This window comes from Cnephaeus nilssonii (genome assembly GCF_951640355.1).
Source record: "Cnephaeus nilssonii genome assembly, chromosome: 7".
Lineage (NCBI taxonomy): Eukaryota > Metazoa > Chordata > Mammalia > Chiroptera > Vespertilionidae > Cnephaeus > Cnephaeus nilssonii.
In genome coordinates this window covers 90,853,741-90,881,510 of record NC_137078.1, presented here as the reverse complement: position 1 = coordinate 90,881,510, position 27,770 = coordinate 90,853,741, and the positions used below count along the sequence as shown (strand labels likewise).

The following is a 27,770-nucleotide window of genomic DNA, read 5'->3' as shown; positions in this document are numbered from 1 at the left end:
ATAGTCTGTAATGTTCTCTTCAGTTGACACAAATCATTAATGTCTAGAATTCCAAGACACCGGCATCCACGTTGCCTTGCAGACTACCTTGTACTTCCAGTAAACGCTCCCCAAATTCTTAGCTGGTTAATGGGAGACCTATCCTGCCATCAGGTGCTGTGTGACCCTGGGGAGGTCATCTACCCTCTCTGTGCCTTCCTTATTGTGGATTGTGAGAGCAGGGATGGGGGAGCCACATCTAGCACCTGAGAGGGTCCTGCACTAGGAGTGTTGAGGACCAGAGTAGGAGGGGTGGCCAATATCTCAGAGAAACACACCCCTCCCCCACCCCTCCCAGCTTCCAGGCTTGGCTCCGAGCCAGGTGGCCTGGAACAGAACACGGCTCTCCGTGGGATGGTGGGAGCCTGTGTGTCCATAGAGCAGCCTCCCTGACCTTGCTCTGCGTGGGCGCCCCAGCCACGCAGGCCTGAGGAGCGTTGTCCCTGGGCCCGGCCCCCCTCCCCGCCTCCCGGCTGCCAGCTCTCCTCCCACCAGTTGAATTTTGACTGGCCCAGTCCTCTGCCCTCAGGGCCAGGCACCTCAGGGAGCCCCAGAAAAAATATTTGACTCCAGAACCCAGAGCCTTGGAGCTTCTGGTTCCAGCTCTGCCGCATGGCCTTGGGCAAGGGGCAGAGATCTGAGCGTCAACACCCTCACCTGTAAAATGGGCTGGCGATGAGGCTTGTCAACGAGACGGGCATGCAAAGGGGCTGCTCTCGACCAGGCCGAGCTCTGGGAGCAAAGCCCTTTGTGGTCAGTCCAGGCTGCCTCTGTCGCCAACTGTCGGCTCCTGTCTTTCTCCCTGACCTCAATCCTGCATTGCTGCCTCCTCGCCTTTGCACATGCGGGTCCTCCTGTCAGGAGCGTCCCCTCTCTCTGTTCCTCTCAACCCCTCCAGCCGGCTGTCTGCCCACCGCTCCATGGAACCTTCCGGGCTGACCCTGGGTGTTCTCTCTATCCGTCCGCCAAGAGGAAAAGAAAGCACCAGGCTCCCACGCGAATCTGTGTGTGTGTGTGTGTGTGTGTGTGTGTGTGTGTGTGTGTGTGTGAGAGAGAGAGAGAGAGAGAGAGAGAGAGAGAGAGAGACGGAGACAGACAGAGACAGACATACAGATCTGGTTCTCTCAGGAAACACAGACAGACCCCTTTGACTGTAAGAGCTGGAACCTCTACCCCTTAATCAGATACCCACACCAAGTGGAGGTGCACAGCAGGCGGGTGAGCTTAGGTTCCTAGAATCTTAGATCTCGAAAGACCCTGCGGGTCTCCCACGTGAGCAGGTCGGCAAATGGCCACCTGGCCGAGTGGGCAGAGAAGGGCCTGCCCATTCTCAGCTACAGCCCCTCGTCTGCCCACTTGCCCATCAGTCCATCCTCCCCACCCCGTGACCATAGCCGCTGGCCAACATTCATTGAACACTGACCCTGACCTGGGCTCTGCTTTAAGCCTTTCCATGTATGAACTCCTAGAATCCCTCCAACACCCTCTGGCTTCTATTGCTCTCCCACTTTGCAGGTGGGACACCTGAGGCACAGAGGCGAGGGGTCACTGGCCCTGAACTCCCCAGCTTGAGACGGGCAGAGGCAGGATCCGAACCTGGAGCCCTGGCTCCAGAGCTAGCTCTTACTGCCGCTGAGCGGCCTCTGCAGCCAGTCACCATGGACCCCGCCACCCTTCCCCCCACCTATGGACACCCCCACTCAGCGGGCCGGACACCCCCACCCAGGGGGCCGGGAATCAGGCTCCGCCTGCCCGGGGGCGGCCACCATCCTCAGAGCCAGATCCCTGCTCTCTAGGAGCTCACACCATAGGGAGGAGGCAACACGGAGTCTGATCAATTCAACCAGGTCTCAAGTGCCTCCTGGGGTTCTGGGCGCCTGGGAGAGGAGCTATAATTGCTGCCGGGCTGGGCTGGGCTGGGCTGGGGTGGGGTGGGGCAGTTCCACAGAGCTGAGGTCGAGGTGAAAGGGGTGGTGGGAGGACTTCATCGGGTGAACAGCAAGGAACATTCCAGACCAGGAACGCAGTGTGCAGAGGCTGGAGGTGCACGCGGGACAGCTGGCACCTCATCAGAGCCTTTACAACAAAATGGCCTGGAAGCAGGCAGGCTGCCACCGAGCCGCCCTGCACACTCCCACTCCTGTGTTCTGCTGACCGGCTGTCAGCAGCCAGAGGTCTGAGCTGTGCTCCATGCCCAGCACCTGGCCCACTGCCCCCTGGGGGAAGTCCCTCCTTTGGTCTGACCTGCAGCCCACGCTGACCACCACGAATTCCCTTCTGGGCCCTGCACTCAGAGGCTGCCTCATGGCAGCCATAAATAATTCCGACAGTGAATGAATCGAGTGCCGGCCAACCAGGCTTGCCAGAGACACTGGGCTTGGCTGAGACAGGGGCATGTCTCCTATCCCTGACCCTGAGCTGGAGCGTTCCTGGGCCCGTCTTCAGCCGCGCGCTCTCCCTCTCCTGGGCAGCTACCGCAGCCCACTTTGGTCTTGCAGGAACCCCCAACCCCTATTCCATTCCCCCCTTTTCTCTCCCCTCCACCCCCTGAGAGCTCAGAGGACACTCAGCACTTCTCAGCCACAGCTCCTTGCAAGAGCCAAGAAGGCCCAGCCGACAGCCCAGAGGCCTGGCTCCCCGTTGGCTCCGGGCTGGTTCTGACTGTTCCCTGTGTGTGTCTATCAGGATTAGGAGCTGGGAGGCCGGGGTAAGTCTTTCCTTTTCTTGGAGCCTCAGTCTAACCATCTGGCCAATGGGAAAATCTCTAAGGCACAGTTTGCCTGTGAGATTCTGAGTGAGTAGGCATGGGGTGGGGGGAACAGGGAGTCATGTCTCTTTAATTTCTCTTCTTAAATTTGAGTACAGTCACTCTATTAAACTAAACCTTTTCCTCCTCCCCCAACACTCCCTTAACTCAATTCTTATCAGACCCTCACAACACCCAAAGATGCAGCAGGTGGGGTTCTTAGGCACCAGACAAACTGTTACCTGTAGCATATGGGCGTGTAACTACCTCCCAGATCTTGTAAAGACACTTCCATCGCCCCAGGAAGTTCCCTCACACACTTCCCAGTCTCTACCCCTCCCGGGTAACACTTGGGAATAAGACTTTGTCCCCAGTCACACCAAGTGATGTTTGTGCTCCGTACATTTGGGGACAGCTGCTCAGAGGACCCTCCCCAGCCCAGACATTCCCGGAGCGTGATCTCTGGACCGGGGCTCCCCCTGACCCCACCTAGGCGCCCTGGAAGCACGAGTTGACACTCCCTGGGTCTCAGATGGAGTTATTAGGCTGGCTGGGGGTGGAGCTTTATAGGGGGGCCCAGGCCCGGGAGCAAAGAGGGAGGGGGAGGAGGGGGAGTGTGCCTGTGGTGGAGGGAGCTTGTGGCAGGGGTGACTTCTCGGGTCCCTGTGCAGGGGTTGGCTCAGTGCCTTCCATCTCTGTGGCCCTGGGTTACCTTCCCTTCATTCCCTCACCTGAGAAGAGTGACAACTGTCCCTGGCTCTCTCTCCAGGTGGTTAGTGAGGATTAAGCCAAGGTCAGCGATGTGATACCGAGCTCACCACACCATAGGTGCTTTCCTCAGCGGGAGAGGGAGGCTCAGAGGTGCAGGGACCCACCCAGCATCCCGAGGCCGGGAAGTGATGGAGCGGGGCCTGGACCTCATCTGCTGGCTATGCTACTTAACCGAATGACTCCACTGCTACGCCCGTGTCCTCATATGTCAGTGAGGCTAATAACCCCACCCTGCCTTTTATCACCAGGATGTGGTGAGGACCTGATGCAATTCAAGTTAAGGGATAATCGAGAAAGAAGAAGGTTTGATAGAGTAATGTCACTGGTTTTCCTGTTCCCATGGAGACTTCAGTGGCCTTTCTGGGGCCAGGAAGAGAGGACCTCCCTTGGCACCGACAGGGTGAAAGCATCTCCCCGATCCCGGGTACTTGTACCATGGGGTCTGCGGTGCCCAAAGAGGCAGGGAGGCTTTCCTTCCAGGCTCTGCATGTGGCAAGCGGCTTCACTTCTCTGAGCCTCAGTTTCTGAGTCTGTAAAATGGGAACCATACTCACCATCCTGACTTCATGAGATGTGGGAACCCAAGAGAAAATGAAAACGGGGAGGGCGCACTTCAGGCCCCTGCAGGCAGGCGGCATGCCGCTCCGCTACTTGCAGCCTGCCTCTTGGTGACCACAGGCTCTGGGCGGACACCTGGCAGGGACCTGACTGAGCCTCGCTGCGCCCCTGCGAGACTGGTGCCGGCCCAGTTCCCAGGCCGTGCAGACCAGGGTCCCTTTCCTGCTGTTGTTTTTACCCCACCAGGTGCCAGCGCAGCGCTGGTGCACAGTAGGTGCTTGTCTACCTTCGCCGGCCAGGACCGTCCAAGAGGACAGAGACTGTGTCTGCCCTCTTCCCTCTGAGCCCTGAGTGCCTAGGACAGAGCTGGGCAGACAGCAGGTGCGCAGTAAAGGTGTGGGAATGAAGAATGAGTGAACCAGCAGCCGGTGTGAAAGGCCTGGGCTGGGGGAGGGGAGCTTTGTGGGCTAGTCCCCGCCCATTTCATCCCTCCTGGGCTAATCCCCGGAGATTAACCTGGGGACAAAGCCAGGTCACACTGGCTGGCCACTGACCCAGGGCTTTGGCGTGAGCGTCCAAGGCGAGTGTGGCCAGGCCTGTATAGGGGTGGAGACCCTCCTCACCTCAAGATGGCCCTCCTGACCCCCACCCTGGACATGGTCCTCACCGGGGTCCTCAGCCTCCTCCTCCTGGCTCTGGCCTTGGTCCTGCTGTGCCTCTTCACCTGCCGCCTGGCCAGGCCGCTCAGGTAGGAGAGCTCACCTGGCCCGACTCTGCTGCCAGCCTCCTGCCTAAACTCCTTTCGCTTCTGTTTGCTCTTGTGGGGCAGGGAAAGGGCGGGCACCTTTCCGTGGCGGGGAAACTGAGGCCCAGAGAAGTTGCGTCAGCCGGGGTTGAGTGGCACTTGGCCGTGCACAAGCTTCGCTCACTTTCCTAAATTAAAATGGGGGGACGGGGGCGGGCTAACAACACTCGGGAAGATGGAGTGAGGTCACAGATCGCAGCCCAAGGCTGGGTACAAGAGTGCCCGAGAAGCGGTAGTGATGTTTATCAGTTCCATTATTCTGTCATTTGTCCGGGGCCTTTTGAGACCCAGCCCAGGGCTGGCTTTTTGCCCAACTCCCGGAGCTCCCGTGCCTTCTGCCCCAGGATGCTGACTCAGGGCCAAGGCCAGCCCCTCGCTCCCTCCCCTGACCTGCCAAGTAGCTGCTCCTTCTCCCCGGGCTCCGGGCTCCGCCAGGGCTTCTGCACACTTGTCATGAATAATCAGGGCACGTAGCTGGGAGCCTGGCAGAGACGGACCGGCTGGGAGTGGGGGTGATGGGGTTGGCGCACACTCGGATGCTCCATTCTGAGCTGGCAGAGCATTGGCAGAGGGTGGTGGGCAGCCGGGTCCCCCGCAGCCCCAGACTGGGCCCCACGGAGCCCGTCACCCAGGGCTGCCAGATTGCAGACTTGGAGCCTCTGAGTGGGGGTGGGGGTGGGGGCGATAAAGGGGAGCCAGCAGGGGAGACTGGCTTCCTGGATTCCCTCCCCCTCTCCTTTCCAAGTGGAGGCCATGGGAGAAGGCACCTGCCCGTTTCCAGGACAAGCCCATCTCAATGTCCCATCCAGAACATTCCAGCCATTACCATGGGGTCTTCCACTCAGTCCGCATTCACAGGGCTGTGCGTGGGCTAGAGATTCAGAGATGGGTTCGATGGTCTGTTCTGTCACAAAGCAGTCAGTCCAACAGAGAAGAGAGACAAGCAAGTGCCACCGTTGGGGGCTGGATGAGCCTCCAGACCCCCTGGGGCTGCCCTCCACTCTCCTTTTCCTTCCCCATTGTTTGCTGTGGACCCTTGGTGCGGAGAGAGTTGAGTAAGTCATGTCTCAGAGTATGGTGGACTGTCATGAGCTCACTTCTTGTTTATTCATTTCCCTCTTCATTCCTGCTCCCTGCCCCTCACAGCTCCCCCAGGTCCTCATGTTAATGGGTTGAACATGGCCTTGAATGTGTATGTGTCCTCGGGAATGATGCTGTTTTCTGTATGAGGGTGTGGCCTACGTTTACACACAGGGAACTGCATCTTCTTCTTTGCACTCTTCACCCCATGCTGTGTGTGAGCTCCATCCGCACCACTGTTTTGACGTCTGGTTTTAATGCCACAGATAGTGCCACCGCCACCCTTTATCAATTAATTCCCTAGTTATAGGAAATAATGTGATGATTTCCACCAAAACCGAGATTAAAATGACTCTTCCATTGGTTGGGAATGTTCACCTAAAAATAAAAAAAGTCAAGGTGAGAGGCAACAAGCATTTGAGATCCAAAAGGAATGGTAGCCCTCTCAGTTTGGCTCAGTGAACAGAGAGTCGGACTGCTGACTGAAGGGTCCGGGGTTCGATCCCCAGTAGAGGGTGTGCAGGATGCAGCCAATCAGTGATTCTCTCTCATCATTGATGTTTCTTTTTTATATATATATATTTTATTGATTTTTTACAGAGAGGAAGAGAGAGGGATAAAGCGTTAGAAACATCAATGAGAGAGAAACATCAATCAGCTGCCCCCTGCACACCCCCCACTGGGGATGTGCCCGCAACCAAGGTACATGCCCTTGACCGGAATCGAACCTGGGACCCTTGAGTCTGCAGGCCGACGCTCTATCCACTGAGCCAAACCGGTTTCGGCTCATCATTGATGTTTCTTTCTCCCTCTCCCTTCCTCTCTGAAATCAATAAAAATGTTTTTAAAAAATAATAGTAATAATTAAATCCTTTATAAAAAGAAGAATTGCAATACTGGGAAGCATTAGGAGTTGACGGCAAGGGGATTTCTGAGAAAGGGAAGGGGAATAGTTACAGGAGTGGAGGGAAGGAATTTCTCTGCAGGTGCAGCTAACCTGGCGGAGCGATGGTAATTGTGAAGAGTGCCGTTAATTCTCGGTCAGAGTGATAGTCACAATGCCTGCTTTCCTGTCGTTTTTGCAAACAGCTATTTCGCCACAGCGCTGCTTCAGGCCCCGCCCAGTTCTAAGGCTCCACCCGTGTGAGGAGTGAGGCGTGCAAGGCAGGCCCTCTGGGATGGCAGCTCCAACTCCATTTTGGAGTGGTCCCTTTTACAGTCTCTTTCACACGGGAAACAGCAGGGTGCACAGCATTGCGTGGCTCGAGTGTCATGATCGGTAAGAAGCACTCTACCTCCGGAAAAAGTGAGGTTGAGTCAACCTTAAAACCGTACATGCTGCACCCACCCCAGTGCCCAGAGGCGAGGGTCCACCGGCACCGCATCCCACGAAACACCCCGAGTTCACCAGACACGCCGTCCAATTGCACAGCCCTGTGCTCCCCGCCTCCCCCCGCTTCCTGGCTCCTTAAACACCCAGCTTGGCAGTGGAGAAAGGGAAGGCAGAACTGAAATAGCCGACATGGAACTTCTTTTCTTAATTTTTTAAAAAAAATATATTTTATTGATTTTTTACAGAGAGGAAGAGAGAGGGACAGAGAGCCAGAAACATCAATGAGAGAGAAACATTTATCAGCTGCCTCTTGCACACCCCCTACTGGGGATGTGCCCGCAACCAAGGTACATGCCCTTGACCGGAATCGAACCTGGGACCTTTCAGTCCGCAGGCCGACGCTCTATCCACTGAGCCAGACCGGTTTCGGCCCCGACATGGAACTACTAACAGCAGGCACTCAGCACTGAATGGTGGGGTTCCGGGTGTTTTATAATTATTTCTATTCTACCGTAGCTTCTAAACATTTCTAGAGTAAATCCCAACATCGTAAAAAATGTTGTTAAATTAATATACAACATCGATGCAGTAACTTATTATTCAAAATAGTTTAAAGCTGACGCCAGGAAGCCCCCAGCATGGTCCCTCATGCCAGGACCCTGCCTCTGAACGTCATGCCGTCGCCATCACTGCAGGTGCCTCGCTCCATGGGTGGGAAGCAGTCATTCTTCCCCGCTGGTCGCACCCACCACGCTGGGAGCTGCCAGGGGCTCTGCCTTGCTTGTCGGTGCCCCCTGGTTGGCACAGAACATCTTTACATCAGTCGGAAGCCAGTGCTCTCAGGCGGGAGGGGAGGGGAAGGAAAGAATCGCCCCAAATCCTTCCTGTGTGCGCGCGCAGAAAAGCCCCAGTGTTGGCAAGGATGTGGAACTCCCCGAGCATCTGTTCACATTTCCACAAAAGAATAAAGGTAACATCTCAACGCAGAAGAAAACTGGGGAAACGCTGAGAAAAAAAATCTGTAAGGTGACTACCCAGAAATGGCCACCCTTCCCAGCCAGCCTTTTCCGAGCGCCACTTCTGTGGTTTTTCTCTCTCACCGTAAAGGACAAGCTTTGGAGGAGGAGGTAGCAGACGTAGGCGTCCCTCTAAGAAAGGGTGGGCTCCTTTTTTGTCTCTGACGTTCTCGGGTCACAGGTAATCAAGAGCCTGAAGACTGATGTTCTAGAACAGTCTTTGCAAGGTGTGGTCCATGGGCCGACAGCAGGGGCGTCGCCCGGGGGCTTGTTGGCAATGCGGTCAGAATCTCCGGTCGAGGATGGGGATAGGGGGCAGAGTCTAGCTTAACAAGCCCCGCAGGAGGTTCTGACTCGTGCTACAATTTGAGGAGCAGTGCGCAGAACGCCCCAACTCTGGTGGGTTCCGGTGGACTGACAGTGAGCGTTCATTTGGGAAATGGGAGGGAACCACTCTGTGGCATGGCACTCATTCATGATTCTACCGCCGTGTGATTAAGCTTCCTGAGGGAGAGACCACCTAGGTTGGCATCCCCAGGTCTGGCTTGTGGTGCTCAACAAAGACTTAGTGAATGAATGAACCAACAAAGGAATTAAGTAAATGAACATATGAACTCTGGAGCTGTGGCCCACGTGTCTTCTTAAAAAAGTTTTTGTTTTTCATTTTTAGGATCGGAACATCAGCTAACATCAGCTAACGGCTGACCACTGCCAGCCCACCCCTCCCACCCACGCGGATTGTACCTCTGGGCTCCAGAGAGAGAGCAGGGCTTGGAGCGCATCATGATTTCACCATTCTTGGTGCTGGCCATTGGCACCTGCCTCACCACCTCCTTAGTGCCAGGTAGGATTGGGGGGCACAGACGGAGGGCGGGAAGACCTGGTGCAGGCGGGGTAGGATGAGGGCATTGCCTATGTTCAGGGTCACAGAATCACCCAAAGTATTTAAGAGCAGGAAACAAATGTTCAGAATGGGAAGTCCCAGCTCGGCTACTGCACATGCTTGTGTTGTCGGTCACGCTTCCCTGCTTTGTATTTTCTTGTTCTTTAATTGAGGTTTCTCTTCTCTCATCTCTCTACAACCTGAAATATAACTTATTCGATAAACTCTCCCAAGGCGTGGTACGCTAAGACTCCTGTCGGTTTTGTCTGCTTAGCTCCTGGAGTAGTGAGTGCATCTCCTTGTGGTTTGTAACTGTTGCTGGTGAACTCCTCTCCAACAGGAGTTCGTTTTCTTGTTTTCTATTGGACAGTCATATGGAAGTGTTTCTACAGTGCAGATTATATCAGATTTTTCAATGAGTTCTAGATACGTTTTTATGTTAATTTCTCAGTTCGAGGTTCTTATGCCATAATCTCAGAGCCCACTTAGCACTGGCTCAGCTCTGGAGTCGAGTTCACATTTCTCATGACTGGCTTCTTTCCCTGTCCCTTCCATAGCTCCGAGGTCTAACATGCACATGAAACAGCTTCAACCTAGACCTGCATCTTGCCTTACATCCCAGGGTCCTCAGCATCCGCTCCTGTTTACGTCTCTGGTTTTGAATTTCCGGGTAGACCCCTTCCCTCTTTTCCTCCCTTTTCAAGCTATGTACTGTTTTCATTGTTTTGAGTTGGGTTTGTTGTTGTTTCCAGCATTTCAGAATCTGTGATTAGAGCGGGGAGCCTTCCCGGCTCCATCCACCACGTGGCTGGAAGCACCCCCACCGCCCTCACTGAGCCTTAATTTCTCCATCTGTCCAGTGGAGACAATTCCTCGAGGCTATTGTGGGAAGGACGGGGTACAGTCACAGTGTCCAGCAGGGAGGGGGGCTATTAGGGAGGAGATATTTAAACAGACCAGAAAACCGGGGTACAGAGAAGGACCGGCCTTGCCAGGTCACCCAGCGAGTCAGTGCAGAGCTGGGATGAGAACCTGAGCTGCTGGGCTCCCAGGCTGTCGCTCCCTCTGGGACCCCAGGGTGCCTTTCCGTGGGTACCTTTGGGGACCCAAGACTGAGTCCCTGCTTTCTCAGCACCCAGCTGGTGAGAGGTGAGCAGATGGATGAAAAGGAAAAAGAATGAAAAAGTGGTGAAATGAAAAACCTTCAAATATTCAGCAATTAAAAAAAAATTCAGCAATTCAGGTTTTTTTGTGTGTGATGTTTCGTTTTAGCCACTATGATGAGTGTGCAGAGTGATACACAGTGTTTTCTTTCTTCTTAAAAACCTTCGGTGTCACTTACACCAAGTTAGTTATCGATACAGTTTTAGATCCACGTAAGCCCCGCCCAGATCAAGGAAGAGCACTTCCAGGCACGGGACACCCAGGGGCTCTCCCTGCCCTCCCAACCCCCACGCCGAAGGAAGTGACTACCAGTAGGTACATTCCTGCCGGCACAGACGAGGTTTGCCTTTTGAATTTCACATAAACAAAATCCCACAGTACGTGCTGTAAGCTGACAAGTATAGCGTTGCACGGTGATTAGAGCCGAAAAAGAAATGGGCTGTGAAAACAATGGCCTCCTGATATTCAATTGTCCAAAGCCGTCGTGGCTTCACTGGGTTCTCTGACAATGAAGTCCGGTTGGCATCCACTGAACCGGACTGAGGGGCAAGCCCTGGGAGGGCTCTGGTGAGAATGGCCCGGTTCCGCAGGGAGCAGCGCAGCGGGGAACTGGGCAAACTGGTGGCAGAGCTTGTGGGGGAAGGAGCAGCAGGTGCAGGGCGAGTGGGGCGGCAGCTGCAGGTGCCGGGAAGGGTAGGAGTGCATCACCACCAGGTGGCACCCAAATGGCCAAAGAAGCTCCTGGACCACAGCTGGGCACTGTGGTGGGGGTGGGGGGTCTCCTGAGCCAGTGGGATCCCAGGCTTTGCCTCATTCAGTCCTAGCACTGCTGTAGGTAGCTGTGTCCCCCACTTTGCCTGGGGTCTGAAGTTAGTGAGCTCAGCAGACACCTTCAGGAGAGAGGCAGTGCTGGGGGCTGCCAGGGGAAGGTGGTGGGCTAAGGGGTTGGGGGGGTGACATAAGGGGAGACCTCTTGGGGGGAGGGAGTGAAGTGTGGATGCGCCCAAGGCTTGAGGCCAAGAGTGGCTTCCTTCTGCCTCCTCCCCCACCTGAGGCAGGGGCACAGCCCCTAGCTGTGTGGGTTTCCTGTTTTTCTTTTCTAGCTCTAAACTCGATGCCCCCTGTTGCATCTCATAACGTGGAGGAAATACGGTGGCCGCCCACCAGGCTGCTGTGTGCAAGGCTCCTGGCACTTGCCTGGAGGCCCTGCAGGGCAGCGCAGGCCTGAGCTGGGCCCAGGGGTGAGGCGCGTGTCCTCAGCCCACAAATATGCAGCTTGGCCTTGGACAAGACTCTCCCGCTCCTCCCGGCCTCAGCCTTCCTTCTATGACCGGGAGGCATATCTCCCGGCTTCTGTACCCCGATGCGCTGGTTTAAGGGGCCCGAGTACAGAGGGGAGCCCAGCAGGCACGGGAAGGCCCCTGACGCCCAGGGACAGGGAGCGGGGCCTCTGGAAAAACATGGGAGTCCAGGTCTGGGGGTGGAATTACTGGGGGGCGGGGGGCGCTTTTCATTTTCTCCTGTGGGCCCAGTGAGTCACTGCCTAATCCACTCCTCATCCTGAGAGGAAGGTACAGACAACGCATTTGAAGGGGGGGAAACTGAGGCTCAGGGAGGTGACTCGTCTACACAGCCGGGACTTGGCACAGCCATGTGGGGAAGGGGGGCAATTGAGGTTCGACAGACACCACAGCTGTGTTCTTTCCACTGGAGGATTGACTACTGGACACAGCACAGGCGAGGGAGAGGGAGAGGGAGAGGGAGAAAGAGGAAGAAAAGAGAGCATTCCTGATTCCATTTTATCTCAAGTTTGGGGATTCAGAACGTGCTAAATTATCCTGACAGGAGTGAGATTGTGCGTAGCTCTTTCCATTTGGTTCCTTAAACAAAAGGCAAGTCTTTAAACAAAAGACAAGTTTCACTTTCCAGCACTAAGCCAGGTTCCTGCTGAGCCTACTTTAATCAGTAAGCCACGCAGAGTTTATAATTGATGACTGAGACGTCTGGGGACTCCCGCAGTTGTAAGTAGTTTGTTCTCTTGAACGGCTTAAACATTACCTTCCTAATCTCGCGCCAGCCCAATTCACTTGCTGCCTTAGCAGAAATGTCCCTCTACGGGGTGGGAGGAAAGAGCCTGGGCTTTGGAGTGGAACTCCGCTCTGCCAGTGTCTGCCAGTGCTGTGTGGCCTTGGGCTGGTCACTTGGTGTCTCTGAGCCTTGGTTTCTTCATTCTGAGATGTGGGGAGAAGACCCAGGTCCACAGGCTTGTTTGGAGGATTAGACAGAAATAGGTGTACAAACCACACCACGACTGTCAGATGGGCACCTACTGCTCCCTCCCCAAGTCCTGGCACCCTGCCCTCAGGTATGAGAAGCTGAGGTACCTGTAAGTCTGGGGGTGAGAAGCTAGGCCCACCCCCTGCCAAATGACTCTGCTTTTCTGTCTGTGCAGAGAAAGAGAAAAACCCCAAGTACTGGAGAGACCAAGCTCAGCAGACCCTGAAACATGCCCTGAGCCTTCAGAACCTCAATACCAACGTGGCTAAGAATACCATCATGTTCCTGGGAGATGGTGAGGCCGGAGCCCGAGGGAGGGGCTGCACACTAGGGTGGGGGCCACAGGGCCAGGCCGAGGTGAAGGGGACTGTGTTGAAGAGGCTGAGGGGAGCCCTGGGGCCAGGCTGTGGACCCATGAGACCGGCTGTACGAGGCGCTCCCCTGAGGGTCTGGGGAGGGCAGGGGAGCCCAGTCACATTCCCAGAGCCATTCTCTGGTGCCCGGTGCCCGGCCTGAGTCGGCACCGAACCAGAGAGCCCTGGGTGCCCGAGGAGAATGGCCGGAGCGGCTGAGGCCCCCTTTTCCCCTCCACAGGGATGGGCGTCTCCACGGTGACGGCCGCCCGCATCCTCAAGGGCCAGCTGCACCACAACACCGGGGAGGAGACCAGGCTGGAGATGGACAAGTTCCCGCACGTGGCCCTCTCCAAGGTGAGCTCCAGCCCCCGCCTCCACGTGCCGCTCGCAGGAGAGGGAGGGCCAAGTGCTCGGCCCTCCTGGCGCCTCCAAGGCCCTACTGTGAAATGGGAGCAGCAGCAGCTACTTCCCACAACTTTATTTTGAGGGCGTAGCTCATTGATTCTTAAAAATCGATTGAAGAATAACATACAAGAGAAAAGCGCACACGCGCACCGCGTGGGTTTTCACAAACTGCCCGTGTCGGGATAACTGGCATCCGGGTGGATGAACATGACAGCGACCAGAGGCCGCGGCCCGTCGCAGCCCGAGCCCCCGCCCGCCCACCCGTAGACTAGCTGTCCCTGCGTTTGTACTTGATATAAAGGGAATCGGGCGGTATTTATTCATCCACGTGGTTCTGTTGCATTCATTCTCCCCCAAGGTGGCTTGGGACGTTAATTCGATGACGTGGTAGCTGTTGTTACTGGTGTCGCCATCGTGGGCAGTGGTGTTCTGAAATAAAGATCCTCTAGACCAAGCACGTCAAACTTGCTGCTGGCGGGCCGCATGCCTCGTGTAATAAACGAGTTTGACATGCTTGCGACACTCCCAGGGAATAGCAGGGACTGGCTGATGTTTTCTGTGCCTTCAAGGAGCTCTCAGGCTGGTGGGGAAGGGAGACAGTCTCAGGGTCTCTACTAGAGGTCTGAAGCAGGAGAAGGCCTCGTCCCCATGTCCCCATTCTAGATCCTGCCTCCCCCTCGCTTTCCCCCGGACCCCCTTCAAGAACTAAGCCTCCCGCCCCTCATCTTTCCCTTCTTCGGAACTCACCTGCCTTCCCCTCCCCCTTGCTGGCTCCTACAGTCCCAGACTCAGAGAGAGGCCTAGCTGGCCCAGCCCCTCTCCTCTGCCAAACGCTTCCACGTGTTGGAGAGTGGCCTTCCTGCTCCTTTTTGCTGCCCTGGCTGCCAGGGCAGAGGGAGTGGGGGCAGGAAGCGGGCAGCTAGGTGATGCTGTGGCTCTGGGGGGACCTCAGTGGGCAGCAAGGCTCAGCCAAGGCTGTGGGAGACCTCTCTGTCTCCCTCATGCCCAGGCCCCATGGTGGGAGTGGGGGTCGGTGGGCAGCAGGGTGAGCCAGGGCCTGGCCATCTTCCAACCCTCCTTCCCTACCTGCAGACATACAACACCAATGCTCAGGTCCCCGACAGCGCGGGCACCGCCACTGCCTACTTGTGTGGGGTGAAGGCCAATGAGGGCACCGTGGGGGTGAGCGCGGCCACCCAGCGCTCCCACTGCAACACCACTCAGGGGAACGAGGTCACCTCCATCCTGCGCTGGGCCAAGGACGCCGGTGAGTGGGGGTAGTGGTGGGGAATGGGGCCCAGCTCTGTGACCTGTCTGGGCCTCAGTCTTCCCAACTGTACAATGGGGAGAGGGTAGGAAAAAGGTGCTCTGCAGGGCTCTTCCAGCTCCGATTCTGAGAGTCTGAACTATTCATGGGATCCCGCCCAGGACAGGAAGGCGGGTGGTGTAGGAACCCACTCCGGTGTGGGTCCTGGTCCTGGAGCATCTCCCTGAGGCTATTCATCCCCCTGTAAAACGGGCACGAAAACCTCGCCCCTCGGAGGCTTGGTGTGAGGAAGGCCAGGGGCCCAGCCCAGTGCCAGCCCGTGGGGGGTCAGGAAACGTCTCCTCCTCCTTCCTCCTGGAAGCGGGAGGCTCTGGCCCACGTCCCCTGGAGTTTTAGGGTCAGGGTACGAGGCCAGCTGACACAGGTGACACCACCCCCTGAGAGCCCACAGGGGGGCGCTGTGCTCCTGCAGGCTCCTCGGTGGAGGGGAGGACTCCGCCCAGGTGCTCACAGCTCAGGGTCCTCCGGGAGGCAGAGTGTCTGAGCTGCCAGAGTACATGGAAGCCACCACACCCCACCCCACCCCCGTTAAGTACTGATGGGGAGACTGAGGCCCACGCAGTCATGCAGCTAACAGGAGGCCAGTCTCTAGCCAGGAGGAGGGAGAGGCAGCCTGGACACCACCGTCTCCAGGTGAGGCCAACCCCTGCTCTCCCACCCCCCAGGGAAATCCGTGGGCATCGTGACCACCACGCGAGTGAACCACGCCACCCCCAGCGCCTCCTACGCCCACTCCGCCGACCGGGACTGGTACTCGGACAACGAGATGCCCCCAGAGGCCCTGAGCCAGGGCTGCAAGGACATTGCCTACCAGCTCATGCACAACATCAGGGACATCGAGGCGAGTTCGGGGGGTGCAGCCAGTGCAGGGGCCCCCGGGCTGGGAGGCAGGATCTCGGCGGCGGAGGCGGGGGGGCTGAGGCCTCAGGTACAGGCTGGCACGGGAGAAGCAGCTTGGCCTGGCTCCCCAAACACCTGGGAGGGCTCCCAGCCCATTAGAGGATTTGTGGTCGGGGCAGGGAGGCTCTGTAGGATTTCTCCACGGTGGGGCTGAGGGATAAACCCTGATGTGGCCGCCGCCACACGGCAAGAACCAGGCGCCCAGGGATTATTTCGTCAATTGGAGCCTGGCCCTGCACCCCCACAACACAGGGAGGTGGGGTGGCCATCTGAGGGGACTCTGCCCTGCACATTCCCACGTGCACCAACAGGTGTGTGCCCCACGGACTCATCCAGCATGCCCAGGGACAAGGTGGTGTGGACGGGGTAGCACCAGCTCTCACTTTTAAACTTCTTGGGTTCAAATCCTTGCCCTGTTTGCTAGCTGTGTGACCTTGGATCAGTTACTTAACCTCTCTGAGCCTTCCCTTTCACACCCCCTTTGTGAAATGTACCTATCTGCTCTGTAAGCCTATTGCAACATCTAAACACAATGGTCCCTGTAGAGGCTGCAGGGCCTGACACCCAGCGAGTGCTCAGAAAGCGATGGCATTGATGAGTGGCCACTTGTCCTTGCCCGAAACACAAGCTTTAAAACCCCGAGCAGGTGCGTGAACGCTTGCCACCCAGACATGTCCAGAGGGGTCCCCACTCTCTCTCCCTAAATGAGAACCTCTGGCTTGTTCCTTTCTCAGTGGGGATCAGGTGGGGGAGCAATGGGACTTTGCCCCCGCCCCCCGCCGCCCCCGAGCCTAAAAGGGGTTCAGTGAGGCTCAGAGGGCGCTCCAGGTCCTGCCTCCCCCTTACCTCTGTTTCTAACCTTACCAGACAAACTCGCTGGCTCCCAGACCCTCCTCTGTCCCCCATAGAGTCCCCCCAATTTCAAAGTGCCCCCCAGCCTCTATACCAGCCCACGCCTTCCCTTTTCCTAGCGGTGGCTTAACACCCTTTCAGGACAAACTGTCCTGCTGACCCGTTTAGTGAGCATATATCCAAGGCCCGGCCGCCATCCTGACCCGTGTCCTGGGACAAGTCACTTCTCCTCCCCAACTCAGTTTCCCCACCTGTACGAGAATAGAAAGCCCGCTTGCCCCCTGCTAGGGCCACCGGAGGCCGAGATGAGGTCATGATGTGAGAACATTTGTTGTACAAGCACAGGGTATAATTATGGGACTGCTCTTTAGAGAGATTTGGCAGGAGCAGCCTGAGAGGGGACAGGAGTTTAAGGGAAGATTTCTCCAGTGGGGGTGAGGGGTGGGTGGAGGGGGGTCCTCAGGAGCCACTGGGGGATGAGCGTGGGGGAGAGTGAGGCGGGAGGGCCGGGCGAGTACTGCCTCTCCTCCCTGGCCTCCTTTCTCCTCATCCTTTTCTGTCCCATCGGTCCTGCATCACCGCCACCCCAAAGCCCCCGGCCCCAGGCTGCACATGAAACAAAAATCCCGGTGTCCGCCCTGAAAATAAATATCTTTTGCTAAAAAAACAACAAAAAAAGAAAGACACAAACCCAAACCCCAAAGCCAAACAGCAAGTCTGTTATTTGGGATTTAATGAGCCCGTGTGAAGTCTCTGCCGGGCTGGAAACGAGGAGGCTCCAGGCACGAAGATTGGGGGCTTCGTTTCCACGCTGAAGACGCCAAGGGGTCAGGTTCTGTGGGAATGGGGGGGGCAAGGGGTCAATGACCCGGGCCCCTTCTCCTCCTCCTCTCACAGCCTGCTCACCCCCAGAGAATGTGCCCTATGGGAACACCCCGTGGAGGCCCCCCCTGGGTGCCTGCTGGCCTCCTGCGCCGGTCCTGGGGGGGGGGGGGTGCTATTTCCATTTTATAGGGAAGGACACGGAGGCTCCGAGAGGAGGAGTGACAGGCCCTCGGTCAAGAAGGGACAGAGTCAGGATCCAAAGCCATGTCCCCACCATTTCCCCATGGTCCCGGCTGGTCCTGGGGCGCCCTGCCCGTCTGGACCTCCCCGCACAGCCTGGGTCCCGGGAGGCCAATGGAGCGGAAGGCAGAGGAGGGCTGGAAATGCCAGGCGGCTCTGCGCCCCGAGGTGTCAGCCAGGGGCGGCGGCCTGGGCTGACGCCTGCGGTGACAGGACACCGGTGTGGTGGTGACTGTGGGCGGCAGCTGTTATGCTCTTGGCCCCGTTTTAAAAATAGCCAGGACTTCAAACATGGACTCCCAAGGAAAACAAACAGTCCCGCGTCCCCGCCCGCGCAGGCAGCGGCGGGTAAAATTAGCCTGGCGGTGCCTCCGCCGACGGGAGCCCTGGCCCGCTGTTTGCCCGGCTCCCCGCTGGGCTGCCCCAGGACCTCCCGGCGAGGCCTCCGGGGAGGAAGCCCTTGGAGCCTCCCCCGTGGGCTCTGCGGACACCGCGGGGCCCCGGTGCCAGGGTCGGCGGAGGCTCGGGTTCGAATCCCGGCTCTGCCCCTTCCTGGCTGTGTGGCCTTGGGGGAAAGAAAGCCGATTTCTGCGGCCACGTCCTCGTGGGGAAAGTGAGTATGCGTCTCCCTTGCGGCCTGGGGTGAAGTCGAGCGGAGAGCGTGTCTGGGGCGCTCAGGCCTGACACAGGCGGCGCTGAACGGCGGCACTGTTCTTACCCAAGGGGCATTCTGTCAGGCGTCTGGAGAGCAAGTGAGGGCGAGTATCCGCAGCTCCGACATTTCACCATCCCGTAGCCTCACTGTCCTCCCCCACCTGGACAAGGGGGGCCCCGAGAGCAGGGCAGACTGACCCAGGACTCTCCGGCGGGAGCGGCACCCACGCCACGGGGCCCCTGGGGCTGCCCGGCAGCTTGGAACCCCAGGGTCCTGATGGCTCCTGTCCCCTTTAGGTGATCATGGGGGGCGGCCGGAAGTACATGTTCCCCAAGAATAGAACCGACGTGGAGTATGAGCAAGACGAGAAGGCCAGGGGCACGAGGCTGGACGGCCTAAACCTCATCGACATCTGGAAGAGCTTCAAACCCAGGCAGAAGGTAGCCGCTCGGGGACCGATGCGGGGTGGCCTGCGGTGGGGCCGGGGCTGGGTGGTCATACTTCTTACCTCAGCAGGCTCAAATGGCCTAACAGATACATGAATGGCGCATAGTAGTAACCAATCAATTCCTTCCTTCAGGGGAGGGCAATGGGAGAGCGAGGCAGCACGAAGGGGGGTGGGCCAAGGAATAGCCTGCATGGACGTTCAGTCCCCTGAGCCCCTACTGTGTGCAGGGCCCCTACTGTGTGCAGGGCCCCTGGCTGGCATGAGGTCCAGTGATGGATCGGATGGTCAAGGAAACGTGGAGCACTGTGTGCTTGCATGGTGGATGCCCAGGACCTACTGGTGCCCAGAGGGGACAGGCCACAGGGAGGGGCTGAGAAGGCCTGACCGTGGGGAGGAGGAGAGGCAGCTTTGGGAGGTCTTGGAGGCAGAGGCGCAGGGCGTGCGGTAGAAGCCCTCCACAGTGAGCTGGCTCTGGCCAGGGCGAGGGCACGTGCTGGGGAAGGGAGGCTGGAACGTGGGAAGGGCCCGGGCTCTGGCTCCCGGAGCGGCTGTGGCCTTTGTAATCTGTGCTGCCGGCCGCCGGGCCTGGGGCAGCTGGGGTCTGGATGACTGTGGTCAGGGCTGAAGACAGTGGGGAGCAGCCTGGCAGCCACTTTGATGTCACTCTAGGGTTGGGTTTCTGAGGGTTCCAGGACTGGCCCCAGGGGAGGCCTGGTGGGCTGGGGCTGGGCCAAGAGTGAGCTGGGGGCAGGGGCTGGGGAATGGCCCCGTGGGGCTGGTGAGCTGCTTTGAACCTTTCCCATTCCTTCTGAGTCAGCTCGGGCTGGGCCAGAGCCGCTCCCGGCCCGGGCCAGCAAGACAGCCTCGATTCCTCTACCTGGGACATAGGACCAGAGCTTAATTCTTGCATAGGCAGGGAGCTCCAAGGAGCTCAGTCTAGACCCCCAAAGGAAGGAGAGGGCCAGGCAGGGCATCACCGTGGGCTCCCGGAGGCCATACATTCACTGCGAACCATGCCTTAAGAGTAGGTTCTAGAGTGTCTTCACCACCGAATAGCTATGTCATCTGTGTGCCTCAGTTTCCTCATCCGTAAAATGGGCATAATAATCCCGACCTCACAGGGCCGATGTGGGGATTAATGAGATAACACACCTCAGGGAAGCAGAGGACAGGGAGTGGGGGAACAGAGCCCCCCTGCCTTAGCCATAATAGCCTCCTTCCCATAATAACCCCTGAGGTTTGAAAACCACTGATCCCAATGTCATTGCCCAGAGAAGGCAGAGGACACTCCCCAGGACTCACAGCTGGTTCCTGTCAGTGCGAGGACCCCCAGTCCAGGCCCTGAATGCTGCCACCTCCAGGCAAGACAACCGGCCTCTTCCTGTGGCCTCTGTGCCCTCGACCCAGCACATAGGGGGTCCCCAGGGCAGAGCTCGGGCTTCGCTCCCCCCCGGCTCTCCATGGCCCGGGAACACAGCTCATACCTCTCAGTGGGCACTCAAGACTCCTTGTGACCTGTGCCTGCCTCTTCTTTGCCCCATGTTCCTCTATTTAGAACTCAGCTCCCTGACCCCAGGCTGATCAATTTCCACTTGTCCTCCAGGGCCTCATTAAGACATCACCTCCACCAGGAAGCCCTCCCTGATCTCACCTTTGGGCTCAGTATTCCCTGGTCTCTCAGAATTCTTCCCCTACATTAGACTTACCTATTTATTTGTCATTTGTTGAGGGTAGGGATGGTCGGTCCTCAGGGAAGGATTGTTAAAGGATGAAAGGAAACAAGCACACGTCCCAGACTCAGGGGCCAGCTGGGGTCAGGCCTTGTCACTCCCCCAGCCCCCACACGACTGACAGGCCCTTCCTCCTAGCACTCTCACTACGTCTGGAACCGCACCGAACTCCTGGCCCTCAACCCCAACACCGTGGACTACCTCTTAGGTAAGGGGGCCGGGGGTGGGAGTGGTGGATGCCTGGCTGGGTGCCCTGGGGCCAGAGCTGTGTGACCCAGCACCTGGGGGTGAGGTCTCAGCCTGCCCCCCTTCCCCCCCCCTGCTACTTAGGGATCTTTGCCCTCGGGCTCCAGGGCCTGGGAGGGGTGAGGAAGGGGTTCTGGTTCATAGAATTTCGGCCCCAAATCTGCTGGCTGTGCAGGGTGAATAGCACATTGAGCACAAAGGGACACTGAGGGTCAGAGAAGGGAGCCACCTCTGGCACGCCACCCGGCTGATCAGCGCGCGGCCCAGGTAAGTCGGAGCTGAGGCAAACACGTCCCAGCCATGGAGCGGGGGCCTGGAGCCAGCCCTGCTGTGTGGCCAGGGCGGAAGCCAGCCTGGCTGTCTCTGCCGGTCTTGACTGGGGCGTGCGTCCTCCTCCGCAGGGAGAAGGGAGCCGGGGTAGGGCCCTGGGCTGGGTGGCAGGAGACGTGAGCACCACCATGCAGACACCCGAGTCCTCTTTCCCACCCGCCTATCATGCCCAGCAAGTGGCGGCAAAGCCTCCTGCAAACCTTCCCAAGGAGCTCAGCCCTCAGGTCCTGGGTGTGTCATTGGTGATTATGGGCTCAGAGCTGGGCGCCCGGAGGATCCCCCAGATACATACAGCCTCTGCTTGCCTGGGTCACATGGCACAGACTCTACCCCACACGGGCTGTGTGGAGCTGTGTACGCACTCACGGAGCAAGACAGTGCCACTCCTGGCTCTTAGAGCCAGAGGGCTGGGTTCAAATCCAGCTCCCACCACCTAGGAGCTGTGCAACCTTGAGCAGGTGGTTTATCTTCTCTGTGCCTCAGTTTCCTCTTTAAGAGGAGGAATAATTCTATAAAATGGGGATAATGATAGGGCCCACCTCAGGGTTGTCATGAGGATTAAATGAGCTAATGTACTGTATAGGTTTTCGGTTGCTGTGTGTCAAACTACCCCAAAACTTAACAGTTTAAAATAAGAGTGAATTGTTGTTGCATGTGCTGTCTCTTTGGGTCAGGAATTAGGAGCAGCTTGGCTGGGTCTCTCAGGAGGTTGCAGTCATCTGGAAGCTAGCCTGGGTCTGGGGCTTCCAGGACGGCTTGCTCATATGGCTAATGGGTTGGCAGGAGGCCTCCGTTCCTTGACCCTTGGACCTCTCCATTGAGCTGCTTGAGTGTCCTCACAACATGGCGGCTGGCTTCTCCCAGAAACCCAAGAGCATGCGAAGCAGAAGCTGCCGTGTCTTAGGCCCAGACCTGAGAGTCACACATCGTCATTCCTGCAGAATTCTGTTGGCTGCACAGGCCAGCCCTAGTCATTGAGGGAGGGGGGCCGCCAGGGATTATTGGGTGCCCTCTTGGAGGCTGGCACCTACCAGCTTCCAAAGCACTTGGAGTGGCACGTGATACAGAGTGGGCATTCTGCGAATCAGAACTCTTATTTGGCTGTACACACACTCACGGAAGGGCGATTATTCTGGAAGGAGACCCAGAACCTAACACACCAGCCGGTACACATGCCATCTTGTGACATGGGCAAGAAAAATGGGTCATTCCTTGCTTCCTAAACGGGAAAACTGAGTCAGTGAGCAGAAGGGACAGTGCCCCCAAACCTCCTGTTGTTTGCCTGCGCAGGGCTCTGTGCACTTCAAACCTGGCCTGTGACTGGCTTGTAAACACACAGCCACGCTGCCCGGTCCAGTCCAGGGCACAGTCCTGCCTGAGGGACACGGTGCTGTGTCCGGGGCCCTTCAGGCTGGGAGGTAGGCGGATGGACTTGACTCCCAGATCTCTGCTCAGCAGCTGAAAATTGCCGTTACTGACCCCCTGAGCCTCAGTCTCCTCTTTAAACGGTCATGGTGACCTCTCTCCATGGTGTGCCCACACCACACTTTGGGTGCCACGAGCCATCCAGATGAGCTTCCTTCCCTCCACTTAGCCCCCAAGTTGTGGGTGGGGAACCCGTGCTCCCATAGACACCGCCGGTTCCTTGGGGATCCTCCTAGCAGGTCATGAGGTCTCACCATCCACCTCCTCCTCAGGCCTCTTTGAGCCGGGGGACATGCAGTACGAGCTGAACAGGAACAACGTGACGGACCCTTCCCTCTCCGAGATGGTGGAGGTGGCCATCAAGATCCTGAGCAAGAACCCCAAAGGCTTCTTCTTGCTGGTGGAAGGTAGGGCTCAGGCCTGGCTGCAGGGCCACTTGCCCGAGAGCTTGTGGGTGCACAGCCCTGAGGTCAGGGGACAGGGAGGTCCAGCTCTCAAAGGGAACTGTCCAGTTTGGGATGATGGGGGAAAGTCCTTTTGGGAGGATGGGTTGTGGGTTGGGGGAGAAAAGGGCAGTGTTGAAGCTCCCAGCCCAACAAGCTGTTCATCACACATACATGTGCGCCAGGCTTCCTAGTCCAGGAAGGCTTCCTGGAAGAGGAGGCGGGTTTCTTCCTTCTGGGAGGTCCTCCCGGAGGCCTGGCTCTGGAGGGGTGTGCAGCCCCCTAAGCTTCACCCCTCCCAAAAGACAAACCCGCAGGCCCAGTAGACATCTGCACTCGGAGCAGCTGCCTGAAGGCTCAAGGACGCAGGCCCAGGAGCCTCTTCTGCAGATGCCTGCTGGTCCACGGGAGCCCTCACAGCTGGACTTCTATTGTTATTAGGCATGTGTGGGGCCAAGGTCAGGTTCCTCAGTCCTGTCCCTGAGAAGAAAAGGCCAGGGCAGGCCCTGCGACATCCCAGGTCCCCCAGATTGGGAGAGCCAGACCCTTGGGGAGTGAACAGTGCTGTATGTGGCATTCATAGTTTCCCGGGCGGCGGCGAGGCCCTGGAGTCAGGCTCGGGCCCTTATCCTGATGCAGCCACCCACTGGCTGTGTGACCTCCACCAGGACGTTTCTATTTAACGAGGCCCCACACAGTCCCCTCTCATAGAAGGGTTATTAGCATCCATTATGTTCAGAGACATAAAGTACTTGGAACAGGGCCCGGCAGAGAATACATCCTCAGTGTTGCTATTATTATGATGATGATATTTGCATACTAGCTAAGTCAATAACAGTAGGAAGTTTGAGGACATGATAAAGTTCCTGGAATCTCCTGAAGTTCTAACAGCCACTGTCTTCATGTACACATACACACGCACACACATTTCCACACATACAGACACACTCAGACCCCTCTGCCCTCCAGAGGCCAGTGGCCGCCAGCCCGGCTTGACCACTTTCTTGCCAAACCCCGGGGTTCCCATTCAAGCATGGCGGTCTCGGTCTCGGTCTCGGCCTGGCCACGACCAGGCCTCTGACGCCGAGGACCCAGCCAAGACCCAGCGAGGACCCAGCCAAGACCCAGCGGCGGTGAGCAGGGGCTCCCCCGGGAGCAGAGCTCTTTGTGAGCAGGGCCAGGACTGGGCCCGCCAGGCCAGCTGCTCCAGAGCCACAACAAAGGAAAGACCCACCCTCCCAGCCTGCCAGGCCAGAGTGGTGAGGCTCAGGCCAGCGGCAGGGAGGGTGGCCAGGCCCCAGGCTCAGGACCCTCCGAGTTGGGAGTGTCCACCCAGGCAGCATCTCCTGGTGGGAGACGAGGAGGCGCTCCCGCAGGTCACACAGCCCTTGACTGTGACCTTGAAGCCGGCTTTGTGCCAGGCCTCTTGTACTCACTGTGGAGGCAGCATGGGATGCATTAGGACTGTGCTTCTCACTCAGGGGGGACTGTTCGAAGTGCAGGAGGAAAAGCAGGTGATCTACAGTGAGGCACCCCTGAGTTCAGATCCCAGCAAACGCCACGTTGGGCACGTGACTTCCCCACTCTAGGCCTCAGTGGCTCCATCTGTAAATGGGGCTGATTGTACTCATCTCTGCCCAGGATTGATGTGAAGGGGAAACAAGATACCGGCGTGTCATGCCTGGCCCCTAGGGGGCACTCAGGCACGTTGGTTCCCTCCCTGCCTCTCCGACGTCTCGGGGACTCCAAGCAGCTGAAGAAGGGGTGCTGGGAGCAGCGTGGGGTGGTGGAAGGCGCACAGGCTTTCAGTCAGGCGGGTCTGCTTGAAATCCTGGCTTTGCGCTCTCCACGTGTAAGCCTTTGGCCCAGCAACTCGCCCCTCTGAGCTGCTGTCCAGGCCGAACGGCTGCGTGGAAGCCCCGTGTGCCTGGCATGTGGCAGTTCCCCACCAAGGGAAGATGACCCCGCGGCCGTGTTGTGGGGTCGGGCTGCCCATCTCCTTCCCCTCCTCCTCACCCGAGGCCTTTGCCTTGGTGTCCAAAGGAGGCAGGATTGACCACGGGCACCACGAGGGCAAGGCCAAGCAGGCGCTGCACGAGGCAGTGGAGATGGACCAGGCGATCGGGCTGGCCGGCACCATGACCTCCCTGGATGACACACTGACCGTCGTCACTGCTGACCACTCCCACGTGTTCACCTTTGGCGGGTACACCCCCCGTGGCAACTCCATCTTTGGTAGGTGGGCCTCCAGTGGGGTGGGCACCTGGGAGCAGGAGGGGGTTGGAGAGCCAGCAAGCCCAGCGCCTGGCACAGGTGGCACTCATGAGGATTTACTGGTGGTTGGGGGAGTGCAGGGTGGAAGGACAGAGCGAGGGGAGTGCATGAGTGGGTGGCCAGCTGCCTAGATGATGGATGGATGGATAGAATGAGAGAGAGGATGGATAGATGGAGGGAGGGATGTGGGCACAGCGAAAACTGAGGGATGGTTGGTGGGAAGTAAATCAGGTTTGGAAGGTGGCTTCAGGGAGGTGGGTTGGGCCCTTCGAAGGGACTGTACCCCCAGTGCTCCAACAGGACCCCTGGACCCATGTCTTCCTGTGCAGGACTGGCCCCCATGTTGAGCGACACGGACAAGAAGCCCTTCACTGCTATCCTGTATGGCAACGGGCCTGGCTACAAGGTGGTGGGCGGTGAGCGAGAGAATGTCTCCATGGTGGACTACGGTGAGACTGCCAAGACGCAGGGCTGGGAGGAGACAGGACGCCCCTCGGGGATGGTCCTTGTGGTCAAGGTCCGGGGTCTCAGAACAGCCAGCGCTGAGTCAGAACAGTCTCGGCGTGAATTCCCTTGTACCATTCATTAGCTCTGGGACCTTGGGCCCATATCGTCAGCTCTCAGCTTCAGTTTCCTCCCTAAACGGGTTCTACCTCCCACGGTCACCCTAAAGGGGTCTGATGAGCTTAGCATGGAGCCTGGCACAAACAGCTGTTTGCTATTCAATGTTTTTACTGACTGCATAATATTCCAATGCACGAGCCTTTCCAGGGTGTTCATCCAATTCCCTATTGTTGAATGTGCGTTTGTTTTGATGTCCCCAGAGGCCCCTGGGGGGTCTAATGTGCAGCCAATGGTAAGAGCCTCTCCTAGGTTGACTTTCCTTCTAATCCAAATAGCTGATTTTCTCTTCTGAGGGTTGAGAGTGTAGGCTTCTATGTTAGAACAGACTCAGGCCAGAATCCTGTGGCCTGTGTGGAATGTCTTCCACGCACTCAGCCTCAGTTTTCCCTTCTGTAAAATGGGTCATTCCGGCCAGCCTGGGAGGGGCACGGAGAAGCCGCTGCCTAGCACCAGGCCCTTGGTAGGCTCTCTGCAAGTGTTTCTTCTGGCCCACAGCTCACAACAACTACCAGGCGCAGTCCGCCGTGCCCCTGCGCCACGAGACCCACGGCGGGGAGGACGTGGCGGTCTTCGCCAAGGGCCCCATGGCACACCTGCTGCACGGCGTCCACGAGCAGAACTACATCCCCCACGTGATGGCGTATGCGGCCTGCATCGGTGCCAACCGCGACCACTGTGCCTCCGCCAGCTCCTCGGGCAGCCGCTCCCCGGGCCCCCTGGTGCTCCTGCTGGCCCTGCTCCCCCTGGGCATCCTGTTCTGAGGGCCCAGGGCCGGGGCACCCACTAGCCCGTGACCGATGGCCAGCCTCCCTCTCCCAGCGTTGCACACCGCCTGCAGCCCACACCTCAAGGGGCAGGGAGGTGGGGCACCCACAGCCTCTGCAGCTGCAAGGAAGGGGACCCAGGAACCAAAGTCCGCTGCCCGCCTCGCTCCCTTCCGGCCCTTCACTGGGCCCAGACCAGCGCCCGGCCTCCACCCCCACCCCCACCCCAGGCCCCTTTGGCCAACAGGGTAGGTTTCTCTAGGGCAGGCAGAGAACAGACTGCAGAAATTCTCAAAGCATCTTATTTTTCTAGCAAACGTATTTCTCCAGATCCGGAGGCTCTGGAGCTTCCTTGGAACATTCCAGATCTGACCCTCCCACCCCCCTCTCCTTCCGTCTGGAACCTACCGGGGCCCTCCATGCTCATGTCCCTACCCGAAGGGGAGACCAATCTTCTCTTCAGGATGGGGGTTTGCTCACTCACTCACTCATCCCAGGCCTCCCAGGGCTCCCAGGAAGCCAGCTCCTGGGACTGGTTGTCCCGCCCCAGGTGGCCTGGGCTGGGAAGAGCAGGCTGGCGGGCAGACACTTCCCAGCTCCACACACACACACACACACACACACACACACACACGCCAGCTCCTCTCTGAAATGACTCTCCTGTTTGGAACGGCAAAAAACTTTTTCTCTTTTTGGTGTTGGTTAAAAGGGAACACAAAACATTTAAATAAAAATTTCCAAATATTTTTGAGGCCAGAGCTGAGTCTTTGTGGTCAGGGCGGAACTTGGGCCAGAAGTGGAGGTGGGGATGGGGGGAGGGGGGAGGGTTCTCCTGGCCTGGGGGCTTTAACACCCATCACCTGGGTGACTTTGGACCAAGTGCTTTGTGTCTCTGCATCTCCATTTTCTCATCTGTAAAATGGGAGACAGCCCACACCTGGGTTGCTGTGAGGATTAAAGAAGAATGTCTGTGTGCCCCGAAACCCACAGGAGGAAGGCCTTCTAGGGCCCTTAGACACCCTGGCTGCGTGGCACCCACAAACAGCTACATACCTTGGCCCATGGTAGCTGCCCATTCATTCATTCATTCATTCACAGATGTTGAGTATGTGCTAGACCCTGTACTAAATGGTGAACAACACTGATGTGCTGCCTGCCCTCTCAGAGCTTCAGCCTGGCTTGGTGACTGTAATCTCTTCGTTCCTGATTGTCAAGCCTGGGGCCTGGGTGCAGGATGGCATGTGCCATTGGGGG

At 57.8% G+C, this 27,770-nt stretch overlaps 1 protein-coding gene across 1 annotated transcript in view; it reads left to right on the top strand.

The window, feature by feature from the left end:
- Nucleotides 1-27,254, top strand: part of ALPL (alkaline phosphatase, biomineralization associated) — a 53,452-nt gene extending 26,198 nt beyond the window's left edge. The window contains exons 2-12 of the mRNA XM_079778405.1: nt 9,019-9,192; nt 12,848-12,967; nt 13,267-13,382; nt 14,526-14,700; nt 15,426-15,601; nt 18,529-18,672; nt 20,549-20,618; nt 22,684-22,818; nt 24,898-25,089; nt 25,458-25,577; nt 26,248-27,254. Coding sequence (XP_079634531.1) covers nt 9,132-9,192; nt 12,848-12,967; nt 13,267-13,382; nt 14,526-14,700; nt 15,426-15,601; nt 18,529-18,672; nt 20,549-20,618; nt 22,684-22,818; nt 24,898-25,089; nt 25,458-25,577; nt 26,248-26,513 — 1,575 coding nt within the window. The 5' untranslated portion in view covers nt 9,019-9,131 and the 3' untranslated portion in view covers nt 26,514-27,254. The remainder of the gene's footprint in view (nt 1-9,018; nt 9,193-12,847; nt 12,968-13,266; nt 13,383-14,525; nt 14,701-15,425; nt 15,602-18,528; nt 18,673-20,548; nt 20,619-22,683; nt 22,819-24,897; nt 25,090-25,457; nt 25,578-26,247) is intronic.
- The last annotated feature ends 516 nt before the right edge of the window (nt 27,255-27,770 follow it).